At 38.5% G+C, this 19,846-nt stretch overlaps 1 protein-coding gene across 1 annotated transcript in view; it reads left to right on the top strand.

The window, feature by feature from the left end:
• LOC140236204 (low-density lipoprotein receptor-related protein 4-like) overlaps positions 1–19,846 on the top strand; it is an 82,006-nt gene that overhangs the window by 46,931 nt on the left and 15,229 nt on the right. The window contains exons 5-21 of the mRNA XM_072316172.1: positions 276–389; positions 1,874–1,999; positions 3,258–3,374; positions 4,507–4,623; positions 7,200–7,325; positions 8,000–8,143; positions 8,759–8,884; positions 9,443–9,673; positions 10,411–10,567; positions 11,284–11,501; positions 12,076–12,252; positions 13,039–13,158; positions 13,718–13,929; positions 17,104–17,291; positions 18,258–18,459; positions 18,807–18,996; positions 19,590–19,721. Coding sequence (XP_072172273.1) covers positions 276–389; positions 1,874–1,999; positions 3,258–3,374; positions 4,507–4,623; positions 7,200–7,325; positions 8,000–8,143; positions 8,759–8,884; positions 9,443–9,673; positions 10,411–10,567; positions 11,284–11,501; positions 12,076–12,252; positions 13,039–13,158; positions 13,718–13,929; positions 17,104–17,291; positions 18,258–18,459; positions 18,807–18,996; positions 19,590–19,721 — 2,697 coding nt within the window. The remainder of the gene's footprint in view (positions 1–275; positions 390–1,873; positions 2,000–3,257; positions 3,375–4,506; positions 4,624–7,199; positions 7,326–7,999; positions 8,144–8,758; positions 8,885–9,442; positions 9,674–10,410; positions 10,568–11,283; positions 11,502–12,075; positions 12,253–13,038; positions 13,159–13,717; positions 13,930–17,103; positions 17,292–18,257; positions 18,460–18,806; positions 18,997–19,589; positions 19,722–19,846) is intronic.

The following is a 19,846-nucleotide window of genomic DNA, read 5'->3' as shown; positions in this document are numbered from 1 at the left end:
TTTGCTTTGTTTCCATTTTCTGTGTTGGATAGTAATTTGCATAGCAGTTCCTTTCCATACTGAAATTTGACATAGAGTGTCTATATCAGCTTACAACTGATGAACTTTGTACAGGCTGTAACTTTTCTAACTTCTACGAGGCTCTTTTACTGTACGGGGACCATACATGAAAGTATACTTTCCTTGTAAAAGTAGAACATGCAGTGATAGCAAATTTTTTGTCACTTTTAGCAGATGATGATTTGTTTTTTTTCTCAAATCTCTTCATCCTCCAGTGATGGAGTGTAGTCAGGATGAGTTCCGGTGTCTAGGAGGCGGGTGTGTCGACATGGAGTGGACTTGTGACGGTGACTGGGACTGTAGTGATGGATCCGATGAACAGAATTGCAGTAAGTGGCTAAAAACACAGTTGTTATAGTCATGTCTTTATTGATAAGTAAGAACAAAGGACATGTTGACATATCGTCGGTTGAAAATGATAGAAAGGGCATCAAGTTGTCAGTAAACCCATAGTGTTCGAGACAATTTAACGCCCTTCTCATTCTCAACAGACGATATGTACCAGGTCCATGATCCTTTTCTGGACACATGGCAGGTAATGACACACTTAACAGTAAATAATGAATATATTTACAACAGATTTGTGAGGTTGACAATCATGCAAAATTAATCACCGTACATTTCCCCACGTAGTACACATACAGTGTATTACATTTCTGATTGCTGAAGTGTTAATCAAGTGTACTAATTTTATATTTTCCTGGATCAGTATTACATATAATTTCGAGCGTTACAGAGTAAAAGTGTTTAAGTGTTTGAGGGCATGGGGAGATTTTGATTGACAACATGTAGGTAATTAGACTATGCGTGTCAGGTCCAGATTTCTGCTGTTGGCATCATTACGATCTTGAAACAATGCATCCTCTTGAATCATCAACAATGGTAGACCAATAACGTTGTTCACATGGTAGAGTAGTGGTATTAGTTAAGGTTATGGGGAAATTTTGATTGATGAAACATAGATTAGACTGTGCTTGTTACATTCAAATTTCTGCCATTGTTATAGTTACGATCTTGAAGCCGTGCGTCCTCTTGAATCTTCAAAAGTAGTAGGCCAAAATAGCATTGTTCCAGAATCACCAACCCAGCTGAAGAAACAATTATTTAAGACATCACATGCTCATTTGCACCTGGGGGAGTTGCAACTCGGCTGAGCTGCCACGGTGCACATTTACGAAAGCATTTGTATGGCACAATGAATCGAAGGACGCGGTCCTTCCTGGTTGGATGCTTAATACATCGCAGACTTACTTCATTGTCAATCGAAAACTCCCATGAGGGAGGGGAGGAAGGGAAAGATGCTGGTAGATAAATTGGTAGAGGTTTGGCGAAATTTTGAGTTTGAAATTAAGCTCAAATTCATATTTTAGCCTAAAAGAATGAAACTGCAGTAATATTTGTTGTTTTGTTATGCCAGTAGGACATCATGGTGAATAGTAAAGAAGAAGGTTTGTTTAAAAAAAAGTACTGTATCAGTGAGAAAGAAATAGATGCTATAAAAAGTGGAAACTTTTGAGCTATAATTTTTACACATGGGCAGATTTCAATGAACTCCATTTATTGTAGTTTTGCAAATGTATATTTTTTTACCATGATTTAATGTCTTTGATATCAAATGTTCAAATGTTCTTGTTGGCTTGTTAACACATCAGAGTACAAAATTTGCACAAATTCCCAATTTTACACTGTGAAATCTATCATGTGTACAGTAACTTCTCCAAACTAGTTAAGCATCTCCCTTTGGTATCAGTTGATGGTCTTTGATTTCTAACAATACAAGAATCATTGCTTGCTTGTATCTTGTGACCCATAGCAAACCAAGACAGCGCCCCATGTACCAGTGGTCAGTACACGTGCAACACAGGGGACTGCATATTCATGAGCTATGTGTGTGACGGCGAAAGGGACTGTCCAGACAACAGCGACGAGTCACACTGTGGTAAGTGACCGTCCAGCACTGACCCGCTGACCGCCTGGTCTCGTTTCATGAAGGACTAAGGATTATTCTGACTCTCATTCTCTGTAGATTGTATTGTTAAAGTTGAAAAGTAGTCAATTAGCAGGGGGGGGGGGTTGCAGTTATGGTTTTGTAATTACAATAATATCAGGTAATTGTCATTCAAAACCATTGAGACTTTGACCTCGAGTAGAGAGGTCTGTTTAGGAATGGCATTGGTTTCAGACTGTATCACTGACCTGGCAAGGCTATTAATAGTGACCACCCACTTTTGACCACCCACTTTTGACCACCCACTTTTGACCACCCACTTTTGAACATTTGATCAGCTCAGAGAGATGCTGTCTTAAAGGTCCAGTTTACCTTTGGGAGCAGTGATTTCAAAAATTTTCAAGATATCATATTTGATGCATATGTGTAGGTCTGTTGTATCATAAAACATCCTACCATATCAATATTTGCAATAAAACCTAAAATATAAGGAGATATCAGGGTTTTTCTCAATAAACCGTAACTGTATACGGTTTAGTCTGGAAAATTTTTTATTATAACTATTGTTCACATTTTGTGTATTTAACAACACTTAACATCGATTATACGGATTCAAATTTTGACAGTGGTTGTTTCTATCCCTAACTCACATTTTAGAACTATTTTATAGCACTAATGCTTTCATCTGCAAATGGTAAATTATGCCTTTAAATTTGCTAGCGAACCTTCATCATTCACATTGTGTATGCCATCAGTGTATCAAGAGCTTGAAATCACCCGTGACATCCAGATTCTCACCAACTTCTTTTCACGGTTCAGTTAATATTTCTGTATTAATTTGTCTGACATTTAATAATGATGATAGTAATTGCATTTATATGGCACTTTGTATGGGTGTTTCTAAGCGCACTAGTGCTATTCATACAAGAAAACTAAAAAACAGAAAAACATAAGAACAATGCAAAACCAAAATAACAGTAACGAAATGAAGAAGAAAAAAATCATACATGTGATACAATGATTACTAACTGACTGAGTGCGCCTCCAGAAAAAAAAAAATATAACTGACGAACCAGATGAGTTTTGAAAAGAATTTAAATGATTCAGTAGATGAGGCATTGAATGACTGATGGCACATATTGGTTAGAAATCAGTTTATTTACTCAGGAAAATTTCTGTGATGTAAGAGTGCTCACATTTTTTGCATTGATTATTAATCACCATTCTTTCACTTTCATTTACCCCACAGCAAATGTTACCTGCCGGGACAATGAGTTCCTCTGTGCTAATAATGTCTGTATCACCATGCTGTGGCATTGTGATGGGGACTACGACTGTGATGACAGATCGGATGAACAAAATTGTCGTAAGTCGAGATCAAATATCCACCATGTGTGTTTTCTCTTGCCCTTAATAGAATGGAAGGAATTTTTTTAATACCTTGTCTTTCAGATTTCTCCTATGTAGTGTCAGTTTGATCTTGGACAATAATGGAAGACTATCATCATGTGGTAATAAAATCTGTTAGAATTTGGGAACAGCAGGTGGTGTATACAATAATTGTATCATGCTGTTAATACCGAGAACAAAGCATTGATAAATCATGAAAATTGGCAAAATGATTAGATTGGTTTTAATCAATATTTCTCCTTTTTTCTTAGTATTAAAATGACAGTACAGTAATTTCTGCAAACTGTTCTTTTTTTCTCTCTCTCTTCAGACTTTCTGTTTGGGGGGTTGTTAATTTTGCAATTGAGAGGATCTAATCCCGTACTCTATTACGATATAATTTGGTAGTTGTTACTTCAACTTTCACAACAAGAACAACAAAAGTGAAGGATTCATACGTTGCACAGATTTCAACAACAACAACAACAACAACAAAGATCTATTGCATACATCCAAACAGAGATCTGTCATTGCCATGTTGTTCTACCCCAGATATTGCTATAGGCATCATTGCCCACACAGCGTGCTAGACCATACCTAGATCAGTACTTGTTCCGCATGATCCAGGGATGCTGGCATGGATTGTGTTCTGTTTTGTGTGTGTGTGTGTGGGTGCTTTTATTTTGAAAAAAAAAAATATTTTTCCCGCATTGCTATTTTCCTGTGTTAATGTTTTGTTGTGTTACTGTGTAACTATCTTAATTCAACCTGTCTTGGTTGCCATTGTACCTGTAGTTGGACTTTTAAACCTTGAATGAATGAATGAATGAATGAATGAATGAATGAATGAATGAAGGAATGAATGAATGAATGAATGAATGAATGAATGAATGAATGAATGAATGAATGAATGAATGAATGAATGAATGAATGAATGAGTGAGTGAGTGACTGAGTGAGTGAGTGACTGAGTGAGTGAGTGAGTGAGTGAGTGAGTGAGTGAGTGAGTGAGTATGTGTGTGAGTGAGTGAGTGAATGAATGAATGAATGAATGAATGAACGAACGAACACCAGTGATTCTGATCTTGTGATATTTGCTTCCCCTTGCAGCTGACAGGACGTGTCTATCGAACCAGTTCCAGTGTGCGTCGGGTCGTTGTATCACGGCGTCGTGGGAGTGTGACGGGGAGAATGACTGCGGAGACAACAGTGATGAGGAATCATGCCGTAAGTGTTTTCAGACATTGCAGTGCAACTTTGATACTCCCCTCAGTGCTAGGCAGGCGTTTAGCATATTTTTTGACATGATGCATTCTTTTTTCCATCTTGTACACTCAATCCCTTTGTGAGGATGACAGTAAAAAGTATACCGTATACGCCACGTACTTAGCGAGTCTAAATTTTCACGAATCGGGATTTCCCTACGATTTATCGAGTGATTAAATTCGCGATCATGGAGTACTGAACTGAATGGAGAAATGTGAATACCAAATATGTCACGTTCTTATCGAGATCAGAGTCCTTTTTTTTTTTGCGTGTCTATAATTTTGCAAATAGCACCTACAGGTTGTAACTTGTGAAATTCGTGAAAGTAAAAACCTCACAAAATGTTCGGCGTATGCAGTATCACATACAGATATCTGAGTTTACTTGGATCAAACAACAAATTATCATGATAGATATTAAACAAATCAGCCTTGCGTTTTATAAGATATTTCTTCTCATACTTCATAATCACCCTTTTTTCTTTTTCTTCTTTTTGTTGAGAAAACACTCGTGATACATTGTATGACAATTTCAGAGATGTTCGAAGTGAAAACATGAGTGCACTTTACTGTATCCTCATCCTTGTGTTTATGAATGGCCACCCAGTGTAATAACAGTGAATGTCTAACCACATGTTGCACAAGAAAGTTTGAAGGTTTATTGTCATAGTCAAAAACCCATTCTGAGTATTGGAGTGTTGTACAAATACATTCAAATGTATTTCACAGTATTTTTAGCTATTCAATTATAACAAAGTGCTTCACAAAATGTACTAAATAGCAATGATAGAACTAGAAGAGCACTCTGGGAGTGCGACCTCCGCCAAGCAGCTACTTTCCACCGATGATCTTGGTCTTCCATAGAGATCAGTGATTTCCAACCATACGTATGCATGCTGAAAAATCGCCCAATTTTCCAATATAGAAGCCTTTGTTACGACATAAACCCTCAGTTGCGCGGCGAACCTCGCCCTAGCAGAAACTAGAGCACGCACTTTAGTGCGTGTATGAAAACTTGTGAAACGTATGAAAATGCGCAGCTTGAACTCCCAAGTTCATTGACCCTACCTGCCAAAATATCGAAAATCCTTCAAAAAATCCATAGAAATTTCCAGATCACTACTAAAATTTAATCATCTGTTCCTTGTGTCATTCTCAACATTCCCTGCAAGTTTCATCCAAATCCGTGCACAACTTTGTGAGTTATTTTGCACAGGGACAAATTAACTAACTAACAAACAAACCATTGGTAATGAAAACATAACCTCCTCCCTTGGCAGAGGTAACAAGTGTGACTGAAATATTACTGGTAAAAACAATTGTAAAAATGTGAAGAAAGATATACACTGTACATATGATATTAAAGTTTAAAAAGATTAGAGAGAGAAGGAGAAATGTACATGAAAAGGGGAGAGTGAGGAGGGCACTTTTTAATATTTCAGAAAAAAGAAAGAGGTAACAGAGGTGATTCAAACATGTGTCATTTTATAACTACAAAATTTGGTTAAATCGGAAGGGACAGTTCTCTATTCACAAGTGAATAATTGCGATAGAGAAATACAGTATACATACAGAGGCAACATACCTCACTATTTGTGCATTTTGACTAGTGACAGCTTTTATAACTGTCCTTGGATTGTTATTCTCTACACTGGGTGAAGACCCTGACTTAATGGAGAGACGTGGTGAGAGTTTTGTTTGCCCAAAATTTCACTCACTGTGTTTGAAGGATCTTTGCAGGAAATGAATTCATTTGCGACATACACGAAGGATTTACCTCTCTTGAAAGATAAAGGATAAATGGGGATTGAAAGGGATTAGGAAATCAGATTTGCAAGGTTTTGACTGGAATGGAAGGAATTTTGTTATCATTTTGCTTGGATATGCTTTGGGATAAAATGCTTTGTGAGTATTCAAAATTGTGACAAAACTGTTGACCGAAATATTTTTGCTGGTGGTGTATTGACACAAACAAATCTATCAGTTCCCTAACACACCCTTTGTGTATATATCAATGTGTTTGCCATTCATTCAGACATGGTTTAGGAAGAACTGATGTTTATGTGTAATCCTTGTGTGCTGGAGTTTTGTTGTTGTTTTTTTCAGCTACTTTTTTTTTTCTTCTTCTTTTTTTTACAGTGGTGGCACTGCTGCTTATTAGAAAGCCATGTCATGATATAACTTTTCTGACATGCCAAACAAGTTTCAATATAGTTTCATAATAACGCCAAAATACTACTAGAAAGTGCATGCAATCCTATCAAGAATCATGATCTAATGGTCCTCTTTGGGTATTTGCCCAGGGCAGCTTTTCAGGTTTTATCTATGCTCTTTCTTAGGGTCCTACCATCATTCTCTAACATGGATTTGTACTCATCAGTTTGCGGTAAGATTGACCAAACTACCGAAAACTAATTCGGTGAAGTGAAACCACATGTAGGTGTAGTTTCGAGTAGCGTGACTAGGGCTATAGATGCAGTTAATGAAAGTGTGGGTGTGGGTGTGTTTGAATTTTCCGCCTTTTACCTCTCTTCTCAGAACCAAGCCTATGCAACCCAAACCAGTATCAGTGCAATAATAATCGTTGCATCGGGCAAAGGAAGGTGTGTAATGGAAGGGATGACTGTGGGGACGGCAGCGACGAACTTCCCATCAGGCCTTGCAGTAAGTCCCGCTTTCTTTCTCCCACCACGCGAGGGCTTGAGCACCTTGTAGATTTTCATAAGAAGCATTTTTGAAAAAAAAAATTACTTGAGTGATATGTACAAATGGAAGTCTTACAACTGAAATTTGCAAATGCTTAGAATTTTAGATACCTTACGATAAAGCCCTTGTAGCCCATTACATAACACATGTGACATAACATTTCCATTGACAAGGTGCCTTCTGTAATAATATTTGCAAATCACAGCAATCACTCTTAAGTTCTGACACAATTTCTGTAAGATTTTCTCAAGAAAATAAGATTGGAATTATTGTTGTAGAGTGCATGAAACATATTATCCTGTTGCTCAACTCTTTTAAAAGTGATGAAGTTTGTGTTTATAGGTCCATCCATTAACAAACAAAACCTAATTCCTTATGTTGGTAGAATAAATTCACATATGCAGATATGGGACTACATGTTAAAATCGTTGACACGACGACATGAATTGTAATGGAAGTTAGCATGTATTCTCAGCTTGAAACCAGGCAAATTTGCTGTGAATGTAATTCACATTCTGTCCACAATAAACTGAAAAATATATAAAGTCCCTTCACACAGCAATTGGACAAACTGACCATCATATTGAAATGTCCGTATTGACCACTCCAAACTGTCCATCCCTTCTCTCCAGACACGGATGACCTGTCCATCACCAGCTGTAGCTCTCACAGAGCTAGCACCCGATGTGAACACACCTGCATTGACCTGAACCCAGGGATTCGCTGCTCCTGTCGACAGGGCTTTGCTTTGGATACTGATGGGAGGAGCTGCACAGGTACGAGATCAGCAAAATCCTTGTCTGTAATTGAGAACTTTGTCACATTTTGTTGATGCAGTATAATGTATTCCACCACAAAGAAGCTCTCAAGAGTACCGAACCCTTGTATCTCCACTTATTATAGATTTTACATGCAGTTTTTGAGAGCTCAACCAAATGTATATTCCCATTCAACCTTGTGATAGAGAATGTCTGCCCAACTTTCCCAAGTAATCATCCTTTAAGTGTTGCAATTTATTTATTTTACTTTAATGTAACTTTTTTTTTTTGTAGGTATGAATCAAAGCACTGTGGGGGATCAAGTGAAAAGGGATTTTGAAAAGGACAGTGTATAACTTAAGAATAAATGTAATGAGTGTCATGGAATTGTCACGAGATTGCAAAAATGGAATTATTTATAGAAGTGGGAAATGCTTTAAAACATGTCAAACTTATGTCCTTCCCTAGTTTTGACTTCTGTAATAACTGACCAAAGAAAAAAGAAGACAGACCAATTAGGTTGATTGATCTGAAAGTTGATGTGAAAATCAGTTTTGGCAATGAGAAGGTCCGAAGGAAATTATGAATATTGGATGTCTAAAAGTTTTGATGATTCTTTGTTGAATTCCTCAGATATTGATGAGTGCCTTCAGGAGGGAGTCTGTAGCCAGCAGTGCTCCAACACACCAGGCTCCTTCCAGTGCTCCTGCATCGAAGGTTATGAACTCCGACCCGACGGCAAGACCTGCAAGGCCCAAGGTGAGAGGTCATGCCCCCCTCCCACACCCACCAATATCTCCCACCCTCTGATTCTGAGGCAAACGGGAGTTGGAGGTTTACCATATCAGGATGACAATTAATCAAAACAGAACAAAATGAAGAAAATATTTATTACAAGCATGGCTTAATTTCTTTTGGTAGTTACATATAGGAGACTGTCTTCCTTTGATTCTTTGAAGAAGGCTTTAAAAATTTACTGATTAATGATTGTATTTTTTTTATGTCAAGTGCATAGAGAATTAAGGATGATTGTTATGCCCTTTAGAAATGCAAAGCGTTATCATTGTTATTGTGATCAATGTTTGCTATAGAATTACTCTTCACAACTTTCCTGCAGATGTATTGAAAAAGATGTTACCTTCTGTTCTGTATGAAGTGGCGAGATGATCAGTTCTCTTATCACAACAAAAATATTTTGCCAGGTTTGTAAAACAATGCATCCTAGTGCCTTCAAAGCTCAGCTTTCTGTAAGTTGTATGATTGTAGATCCATAACAGTTACTAATCTCGGTCATCTACTTGTCTGATGGAATGATAGGTCCGGAGCCGTACCTCCTCTTTGCCAACCGGATCGACATCCGTCGTCTGGAACCTCTCCACTCCATCTACACCCCCATCCTCAGAGGACTGGAGAACGCCATCGCGCTCGACTACCACATCGAGCAGCAGCTGGTCTTCTGGTCCGACGTCAGCCTGGACAGCATCAAGCGGGCGTACCTCAATGGGACCGGCGTCATGGATGTCGTCTCCACGGGGTTGGAGAGTCCAGGTAAAGATTGTTGGTCTCGCTCTAGGGATTATTGGTAGAACAATCTTTTGTGTTCTGCAATCCAGTGATAAGTAACTCGAGGAGACAGGTGTTGTGAACGGACAGTCAGTGAAAAATGCAAGTGTTAAGTTCAAAGTTGCAGTATGCTTTATATACAACCATTACATCGTCAGAATGAGATAAGAGAGGTGTAGGTGGCAGAGGAAATGGAATGACCATATGACCAATAATGACTTTCTCTGAGTGTGGTTGGAGAGAAAGGAGTGTAGGAAATCAGAAGCAAAGAGACTGCAGAAAGGATGACTAAAAGGGTGATTACATAATGGTATTGTGAGATGATACAAGGAGCTGCTAACAACTTCAACAGCAGAGTGTAGTATAAACACAGTACAGGACTATTCATGGTTGAATTCATTCCATTTCTGTTGAATAGTATTAAAGTTAAGAGTCAAAATCACTTGGCATACACCTCAATGGAGAGAGAATTTTGCATATATATTTTTCATGTGGTATATCTTGATAAATTTTTAGTTTGAAGAGTTGAACATGTTGCACAGTGTTATTTAATGACACTCTTCAAATGTTTTTTATGTTTATTTCAGTTATTGTACAGCAATTGGTAAGCAAGTAGTGATGATGATGGTGAAAACAGCCCTATGTATGTATTTTCAAAAGACTACCAGTCTTTCATATTCTGATATGATATATCTGATTACCTCTGTATATGACCATTCCAGGTGGTGTAGCCGTAGACTGGATCAGTGACAAACTCTTGTGGAGTGACTCCGGAACATCACGGATCGAGGTCTCCAACCTGGACGGCTCGTCTCGATCTCTTCTCATCTGGGAGAGGTTGGAGAAACCCAGAGCCTTGGCCCTCCATCCCCTCAAAGGGTGAGTCCTGGTCCTGGTCCTGGACCTAGTCCTGGATCTAGTCTAGCCTTGGTCAGTCTCTTTACTAGACCTGGGCCCCGTTTTATCAGGAGATATTGTAATGTAAGCGGATTAAAGTTTATTTTAAAGAAAGTTTATTACCGTACTCGCCAATCTGGCTACCCGTCACGGCTTCTTGCCTGACACAATGCACACTGTACTCACTGTACAGTTGCAACATCAGTGAAGGTTTGAGGAAAATCGGACAGTTGATTTCAAAAGTTATACATTTTTAAAGTTTTGGTGTCGTCATTGCTGGATAAGAAGCATACTACAGTTCATGATGCCATGTATGGACAACAATATAAAGAAATATATGGAGAATTCTACAAAAACTCCATTTTTCATTAGAAGTACACATATGTTAATGGTAGTACATGTATTTGTCCCTCTGCTTTTTGACAAAGGTACAAAACAAGTGAAGTGCTCTTTCATTTTTTTTTTCAATAGTTTATTTCCATCATCATTTTGTATTTTGATGATGGAAATAAATAAACTATTGAATTGAATTGAATTATGCTAGAACAGTTAAAATATGTTGAATTTTGTGGATTCTATCGTGTGTTGGTATACTGAGTTGATTATCTTTCTCAGAGTGATTTCTGACTAGGCTACATAGGTTTGACTGTATGTCACTCCATCCTCTTTCAACTGTGCTACATTTCTCTCCCATTCAGAACCATATACTGGACGGACTGGGGCAGTCGGCCGAAGATCGAGCGAGCCAACTTGGACGGCTCCGGTCGCCTCATCATCGCCGACACCATGTTGTTTTGGCCGAACGGTCTGACCATTGATTACGCCACGGACAAACTCTTCTGGGCTGATGCCAAACATCACTCCATAGAGAGCGCCAACCTGGATGGGAGTGGGCGAAAGATTGTCATTAACGAAGGTGAGCTGCTTACAATTTATTTCTGCTTTGACTATCTTCTGTTTAGTGCATAATTCTTATATATATATTTTTCTAAATGCATTGTCGTCAGAGATTTTGATTCTGCTAGGATTGTAAGCTCAGGCCCCCTTTTGACCCCAGATTTTGTTTGTGGTATGTACATACCAGAAAGAGATTGTTTTCTCACGATGCTAGCAGAGTGTTACAGAATGCCACCTGATTGATTTGACTTGATTTGACTTGATTTGATTTTTTTTAATATTATGTACATTCATTTTATATTTCGTCATCAGATTTATGTCTACAGCGTGATATAAGTTACTTCGTGTGAGTGTGTGTTAACATGGCATCACAAGATCGTATGGATGAGTTATGTTTATTTAACTCAAATTGTATTCAGTGAAAATGAGAACACTATAGACTTCATTCATGCAAACTTGTTTCATGATTTTAGTACTGATATCCACAGAATAAATAGACTTTGTTAAGGCAGTGTATACAAATGTCTCGGCTGGAACTGTGAAATGAATATGAAAGATCTCTATTTTCCCTGACCACGCCCCCCCCCCCCCAGGTCTGCCACACCCGTTTGCTATCACCCTGTTTGAGGACCACATCTACTGGACTGACTGGCACACAAAGAGTATCAACACGGCCAACAAGTTTACTGGCACCGACCTCTCCATTGTCCGGAGTGAGCTTCACTTCCCCATGGATATCCACACCTTCCACCCCCAGCGACAGCCCAGTGGTAAGTGCCCCGCCCACCAGATGCCACGCCCACCTTGTGTTATGTCCACCCTGTGTCAAGTCCACTTTGCATCATGCCCACTGTGTTTCATGCCCATCCTGTGTCACGCCCACCTTGTGCCACACCCACCTTGCTCCTCCCACCTACTGCCCCACCATAACAGTGTCCCACCTTCATTCTGTCACACCCTTTTTATGCCCACAATCATTACGCCTCAAGTGGTTAGCTCACAAACACTTCCTGTTTAACCAGCTTACTGTGATGCCACCAGAGTTGCCAAGTCTTCCTAGTTTCACAGGATGCTCCCTGAAAACTGAAATATATCTTCCGGTCCTGACAAAAGAATATAAAATCCTCCCTAATTTGGGAATTATTTTTCCCTAGTGACAGGCATGTACTGTCCTACTTCAATCCTGATGGCTCTTTGGAACCTCCCAGATTTTGACGTGTGACTGTTAGCAGCCCTGTGCCACCCTTGACCTTTTCTCACATGATACCATAACCTTGAACCACACCGACCTCATGTCGAACCCATCCTATGCTCAGCCTACTTATAATCACATCAATTTTGTACTTTACTCTTATCATATGTGATCGTTCAATTAAACTTAAATCTTTAGCCAAGAATACTTTTCACTTGCACATGTAAATGTGTCTACAAGCTGTCTGCAAAACTGTCATAATTTATGTAAACGTTTGATATTGTATTTGCAATACTTTTGAGATAATGATATGAAGTGAAAACTGGTTGGCTGTAACAATACACTGCTTGTATTTGTGTGCCAGGCTTCAACCCATGCATGATGTCAACTTGTAGCCACTTGTGTCTCCAGACCGGAACAGAAAGCAGTAAGTGTAGCTGTCCGACGGGCTTCAGGCTTCTCAACGACACGCACTGTGCCGACCGTAAGTCACTTCTTTAGACTTTCAATAGCCTCAACTCTCTTCTACAGGTCAAATCTTTTGTACATACCTTGATATTAAGTAGGGTCACTGTGGCATAGTTGATAAGACTCCAGATTCCCAATTGGAGGACTCAAGTTTGACTCCAGTCCAGTGCTTATGTCCTTAGGCAAGATGTGCCTACTGACCATGTCCCTCTGGACCCAGGTGTAAATGGGTACCTGGCAACGCTAGGGTAATAATAATGGCAGGGCACTCTGATAAGACAATGTAATGTCAATGCTAAAGAGGCTACCCTGGATAAAGAAGACCATGTTGCTGTTATTGATAGTGTCCTCACAATCAGATGTCTTGCCTGACATAAGAACAACTAAAGCACACAAATTGATCTTCAGTGGCTCCTCATGGCAATGACATAACAAGAGTGAACCATCAGAACCTTCTCTGCAGTTTTGTCGTGGCAAGATGTGAAAATATAAAGTACTTGCCTTGAAATTATGCAGGGAATATTTTCTATTTTCTCTAGTCTATAACAAGTTATTCATTGCTTTTCTTCTACCAGGCATTGACAGCTACTTGCTGTTCAGCCGGGAGCCAGATATCCGTCTCATCTCGTTCGACACCCCCGATGGATCTGACGTGGTCCTGCCCCTGACCGGCATCAAACATGCGGTGGCGCTAGACTGGGAGGAGCGTGATGGAGACTGGGTGTACTGGACCGACGTCAGCACCAACAAGATCAACCGCGCCCACTGGAATGGCTCGAACCAAGAGGTGAGAACAGGATGCAGGTTGGAGCCCCTCCCGGCCCCGCCCAACCCCGCCCAACCCCGCCCAACTCAGGCTGGGATTGGTCCCGCGTTATTTGTTAACATGGTGTAATGTTTACAGTGATTCAATGACTCACAGTTACAGTACATTGTCTTCACAGATTGGCGCTCTTCCGACTGTGTGTGTGAAATACTATAAATGTACAAGGAATGTGTGTGTGAAATACTATAAATGTACAAGGAATGTGATGATATGTTGGTGTCTTACGACGGTAGCTTCATTTTATTAGGCTAAGAGGTTGAGAAAGGGTCCACATGTAGCTTTCTGTAAAGATTAACAAAATACTTTTTAATATTTTATGTAGAATTATGTGAAGAGTTTGTTTGCGATAAGTCCATTTTTGAAGATTTTGAAGTACGGTCTCTGTCATAAAGTACAAAATAATACCTTTTAAATGATATGAAGAGTTTGTTTGCAAAAACCGATAAGTCCATATTTGCCAAATGGAGATATTTGCGATTAAAGGTCAAGAAAAATAAAGAGAATAATAAGAAAAAATTGCCTTCTTTTGTCCATAACTTGAAAAATGTACCTTTATATGTAGTGACCAATATATCATTTAAAAGGTATTATTTTGTACTTTATGACAGAGACCGTATTTCAAAATCTTCAAAAATGGACTTATCGGTTTTTGCAAACAAACTCTTCATATATTAGTCACTACATATAAAGGTATATTTTTGAAGTTATGGTCAAAAGAAGCAAAAATTTTCTTGTTATTCTCTTTATTTTTCTTGACTTTTAATCGCAAATATCTCCATTTGACAGATATGGACTTATCGGTTTTTGCAAACAAACTCTTCATGTGATTATTGTATCAAAAGAATCTTGAAAGAGTTAGCTTTCTTGAAGAACTCTCGGAGACCTATTATCTTGCAAAACAAAATGAAGATTTGAGTGTTAGAGGAGGTATTGTTGAGTTATGTTTTTTTTTTTTCTTTTTTTTGTGATGAAAAAGACTAGATTATTTCATTATATTCACTACTGTTGACCTTTTAATTACCTGATTTGGTTTGTTTTCCAACCCACAAAGCATTCATGTTGAAAATGGTAAGTTGTGGGATGTTATTTTTTTTCACCCCCTGATATGTTCACCCTGCCCCGTGATCAATTTATTACATTAATTTTTGTTTGCTATTTTTTTGTTTGTTTAGAACATTTTCTTGACTTCTTCTGGTTTTGCCTCTTACTTGAACACCATACTTGATTTGAATTGTGTTTTTGCACGTGTTGGATGTTTTATTTTTTTGTGAACGTATTCTAATCAATTGATGCAGATTTTATCAGCTGATTTCTGCATTTGTTTTACTAATGTGATGTATACATAATTTTATCAAAAGTTTGATTTTGACAGACTGGCTGTGAACTGAATTTCATTCAATGTTGATAATCTAGTACTAGAATGCATCAAGTCCAGGATTTCTTTTTCCTTTTTTTTTTTCTTAAAGTATGAAGGACCAAAGAGCTACATTTGTGGTAGTCACTGATTTCTGGAATCCTGTAGGTGCCAAGATTTGCATGTTAACGTATTTGCATTCACAAAGTTGTAAGCAATTGCTGGCTGATTTCATGTATCTGCAGCTAAGAACCATTAGGCCATTTACATGTAGTCGGTAGACTTTATGTCATTTGTACACCCTTTTGGTGAAAATACAACATAGACACTGCATCTTTCCATGTTGTACATTGTGCATACTGCACTTCTTGAAATCTTGACATAAGAAGAGAATAAATGCATGCCGGGTTTTACATCGAATGTTGAAACCATGTTGAATTGAGAAAAGCAATGTTCTTGGCATGTACAGTCAGACTTGGTAGTTTTGTGGCATGTTGTTCCATTTGCACAGGTGTACCATGGTGAACTGTAGCCACTTTTAATTTGTTTGATGATGCTGCCTCATTGTCACAAAAGAGAACAGGGACAAAAGGAATACCTTGTACTCACATTCATAGTGTACATTCCATCTAGGAGAATATGGAGGTGTCTATCTCCATGTAGGATATAATGAGACTTTAGATTAGAAGCAAGAGTTATGACGAAGTTCAACAAATCAAGAGTTTGTTTGCAAAAACCGATAAGTTCATATTTGCCAAATGGAGATATTTGCGATTAAAGGTCGAGAAAAATAAAGAGAATAATGATAAAATTTTTGCTTCTTTTGACCATAACTTCAAAAATGTATCTTTATATGTAGTGACCAATATATCATTTAAAAGGTATTATTTTGTACTTTATGACAGAGACCGTACTTCAAAATCTTCAAAAATGAACTTATCGGTTTTTGCAAACAAACTCTTCATTGTAATTTTCAAGTGTGTGATTTCAAAGACTTGCTTTATTTGAACATTGATATTTTGTTGCAGTGGAATGTAATACATGTATCATGACCTGTCCCAGTATGGCTAGTCTCACCCCTCTCATCTACCTTTTGCTATGGCTGACTACTCTCTTACAATACTTTTTTCTACATTTCATTGTACATGCCATTATTGCCTTCAAATCCTTGTGCTTTAAACCTGAATATTTTTAAGTAGAACAAAACACTACTTACTACATGTACGTACATCACCTCAACACATGGGGTATTAACAATTGGCATCAGAAGTATGAATAGTAGATTACTATTCTAAGAAATAAAATTGTGTCTCATATCAGCTGAAATTACTGTTTACATGCATACATGATGTATCACCATCTTCAATATGAGAATATTATTAACCAATCACCGTCAAGATATGAAGAGTTTGTTTGCAAAAACCGATAAGTCCATTTTTGAAGATTTTGAAGTGTGGTCTCTGTCATAAAGTACAAAATAATACCTTTTAAATGATATATCGGTCACTACATATAAAGGTACATTTTTGAAGTTATGGTCAAAAGAAGCAAAATTTTTCTTATTATTCTCTTTATTTTTCTTGACCTTTAATCGCAAATATCTCCATTTTGCAAATGTGGACTTATCGGTTTTTGCAAACAAACTCTTCATATTTTGATTCTCCAAAGGGATTAAAACATGACACTTCCCATGAATGTAAGCAGAAGGTTAAAGGGATTACCAGCATGTCTTTGAATCCTCAGTTTGACTGACTGGTAAACGATCCTTTCTCACCTCCCAGGTGCTGATTGACACCAATATAAACAGCCCTGCCGGTCTGGCCGTAGATTGGATCACCAGGAAGATCTACTGGACCGAGGCCACCATGGACCGGATTGAGGTGGCCAACACTGACGGTACCATGAGGACCATTTTGGTCTGGGAGGACCTGGACCGACCCAGGGACATCATTGTAGACCCAATAGCCAGGTTTGTTGGACCAGGATCCAGTATCACTAATATGGGAACTGTATCGAAATAAACAGTTAATCCAGATTTGGGACAGATCTAGTCAGAAAGGATGCATAGATATTCAAAATATATTCTAGAACATGGCAAGATGGGCGCAAGATATTGTTCCCAAATGGCTTAATGACACAGTTCTTAAGTTCTGAGGACTGATTGATTCCAAAATTGTCCCTAAGATCAGTTGAATTGAACTTAGAATTGATAAGTACATCATAGGGAAACAGCCCCTGGACTCCATTTTATAAAATGTTGGTTTGATAGCAACTCTTTGATGCTTTGACAATTGTTTTGATAACAGTAAGAATCCAGCTCCTTTCTGATTAGCTGTTGCTATATAGTAAGAATTCTAGTAAGAATGCTATCAAAACATCCTTTGTGAAATATGACCCTGATCCTGAGAAACTTAACAATTTCTTGAAAGTTGCTACTAGCTGTTGGAGGTGTACATATGTATAAGTTCTTCTCTGCGAGTCCAGAACAATACCTGATTCTTAAAATATCTAGTGGTACAGAGGTCCCTGAAGTGCTGTTGATAAAGTGTGCAGAATTCTTTATAATTTTTTGCTTACTAATCATGCTCTTACTTCCTAGCCTTCTACAAAATAAATGCACTTTTGTGTGAAAATATTTTGCTCAATTTGCATATCTTCCATGATAAGTATATAATATGTTGATAAAAAAGAGGCACAAAATACACTGCCTAAGAAAGTAAGCTCTTTCAAAAACTAGAAGTAGTTTAAAAAATCATCATTAGGAAATGCATTCCATGTTTGTTCATATCTTATTCCCTCACCTCCAGAGGGAGCTGTCCATACTTCTATGATTTCAAGAATCTAAGTTTAGTCCTCCTAGTGTGACTAACTAAATGCTGAATGTTATTCAGAAGTAGTAACACGAAAATCCATTTGTTGAAATTAAATCCCTCAGTGTGATGTACTGGACAGACTGGGGCCACACTCCCAAGATAGAGCGAGCCGGGATGGACGGGTCAAGTCGAATGGTCATGGTCTCTCAGGCCCTCTTCTGGCCAAACGGTTTGTCCCTTGACCGGGACAGAGGGAAGCTCTACTGGTCAGATGCAGGGACAAAAAGGATTGAATTTAGCAATCTGGACGGGAGTGGTCGACAGGTTAGTGCGTACACTTGATGTCTTCCACAAACAATTTTTTAATTTTGCAGGTAGTTAACTCATTTCGTGATTTCAGCATTCATCATCATCATTCTTTCATCATTCATCATTATTTCTGATGTTATGAAGTGGTACACATGTGCAGCACTGTTTCCCATTTACCTGTGCTTTGAGACAATCTTTGATGTCTCTGTACTTACAATTCATGACCAACATCTTGTCAGACTAGAAGTTTAACAAAAGTCACATTTTTGCTAAGTCACACAAGAAAATGAAAGACGTGTTTTGTCCCAGTTGCATGTGGACATATCGTAACATACATGTATGTCATCATTTTATATCTACAGATTCTTATAAATGTCCAGCTGCCCCACCCATTTGGTTTGGCTGTCCATGGTCAGTGGGTTTACTGGACAGACTGGGAGACCAAGAGCATCCAGAAGGCCAACAAGAGGACTGGACATGGGAGGGTAACGGTCAGGGATGGTCTGGAGAATTTGATGGACGTCAGGGTGTTCCACAGGGACCGGCCTACAAGTGAGTTTCTTGGGACTTACTGCCTTCTTGCATTCAACCTAAACATAAGCCTCCTACAGAAAGTTCTTGCAATTGATATTAACTTTTTCTATGGTAGTATTTTGATGTTGTGTATTGACTCAGATTTCATGAACTATGACCCATTTCTGTCTGATTAAAAAAAAACTCATCACTTTGACTGTCTGACATTTTGAAGAGAGAGAGAAAAAACAAACAAACAAATGAATTTCAGGATATTCCATGAAGTAGCACATTTGCAGTGCCTCAAAACAAAATGACAAATGATGTCATCAAAGAAAATGTCAAAAGTAGCAGGATGTAGCATACACTGAGTAGTTTCACAATGGGTCTTTATTAAAGATAACATACTCGGTATTGTTCTCTATCAACCTTGTAAGTCTTGCTGCTAGGATGACATTTCATGACTTATATCCCCATATGTCACATTTCTATTTGATGTTTTACCCATTGAGGACGATTTGATTTTGCTACAACACAAATTACGTGAGTTTACTTGGGACTTGCCTCAACGTGTTAACCATAAACACTGTTTTGACACAGCAAACCTTAACAATCTTATACCCCTCTACCAGGAGCCACGCCCTGTGATACCAACAATGGAGGGTGCAGTCACCTGTGTCTCCTCTCACCCACACCCCCTGGCTACACCTGTGCCTGTCCCACTGGTATCAGTCTCCAGGGAGACGGACACACCTGCCAACGAGGTGAGATTGCTTGGACTCGGATGGTTCTCTCGTGTTTCAGTGTGTGATCCAAAAAGCAGTGCTGCATGGAATTGAGACTGGTCTTCAGAACAGAATATATTTACAATGTGAAAGAACTTGTATTT

Source organism: Diadema setosum, chromosome 12 (genome assembly GCF_964275005.1).
Source record: "Diadema setosum chromosome 12, eeDiaSeto1, whole genome shotgun sequence".
Taxonomy (NCBI): domain Eukaryota; kingdom Metazoa; phylum Echinodermata; class Echinoidea; order Diadematoida; family Diadematidae; genus Diadema; species Diadema setosum.
The sequence above is the reverse complement of the archived record's forward strand: the minus strand, read 5'-3'. Positions and strand labels throughout refer to the sequence as shown.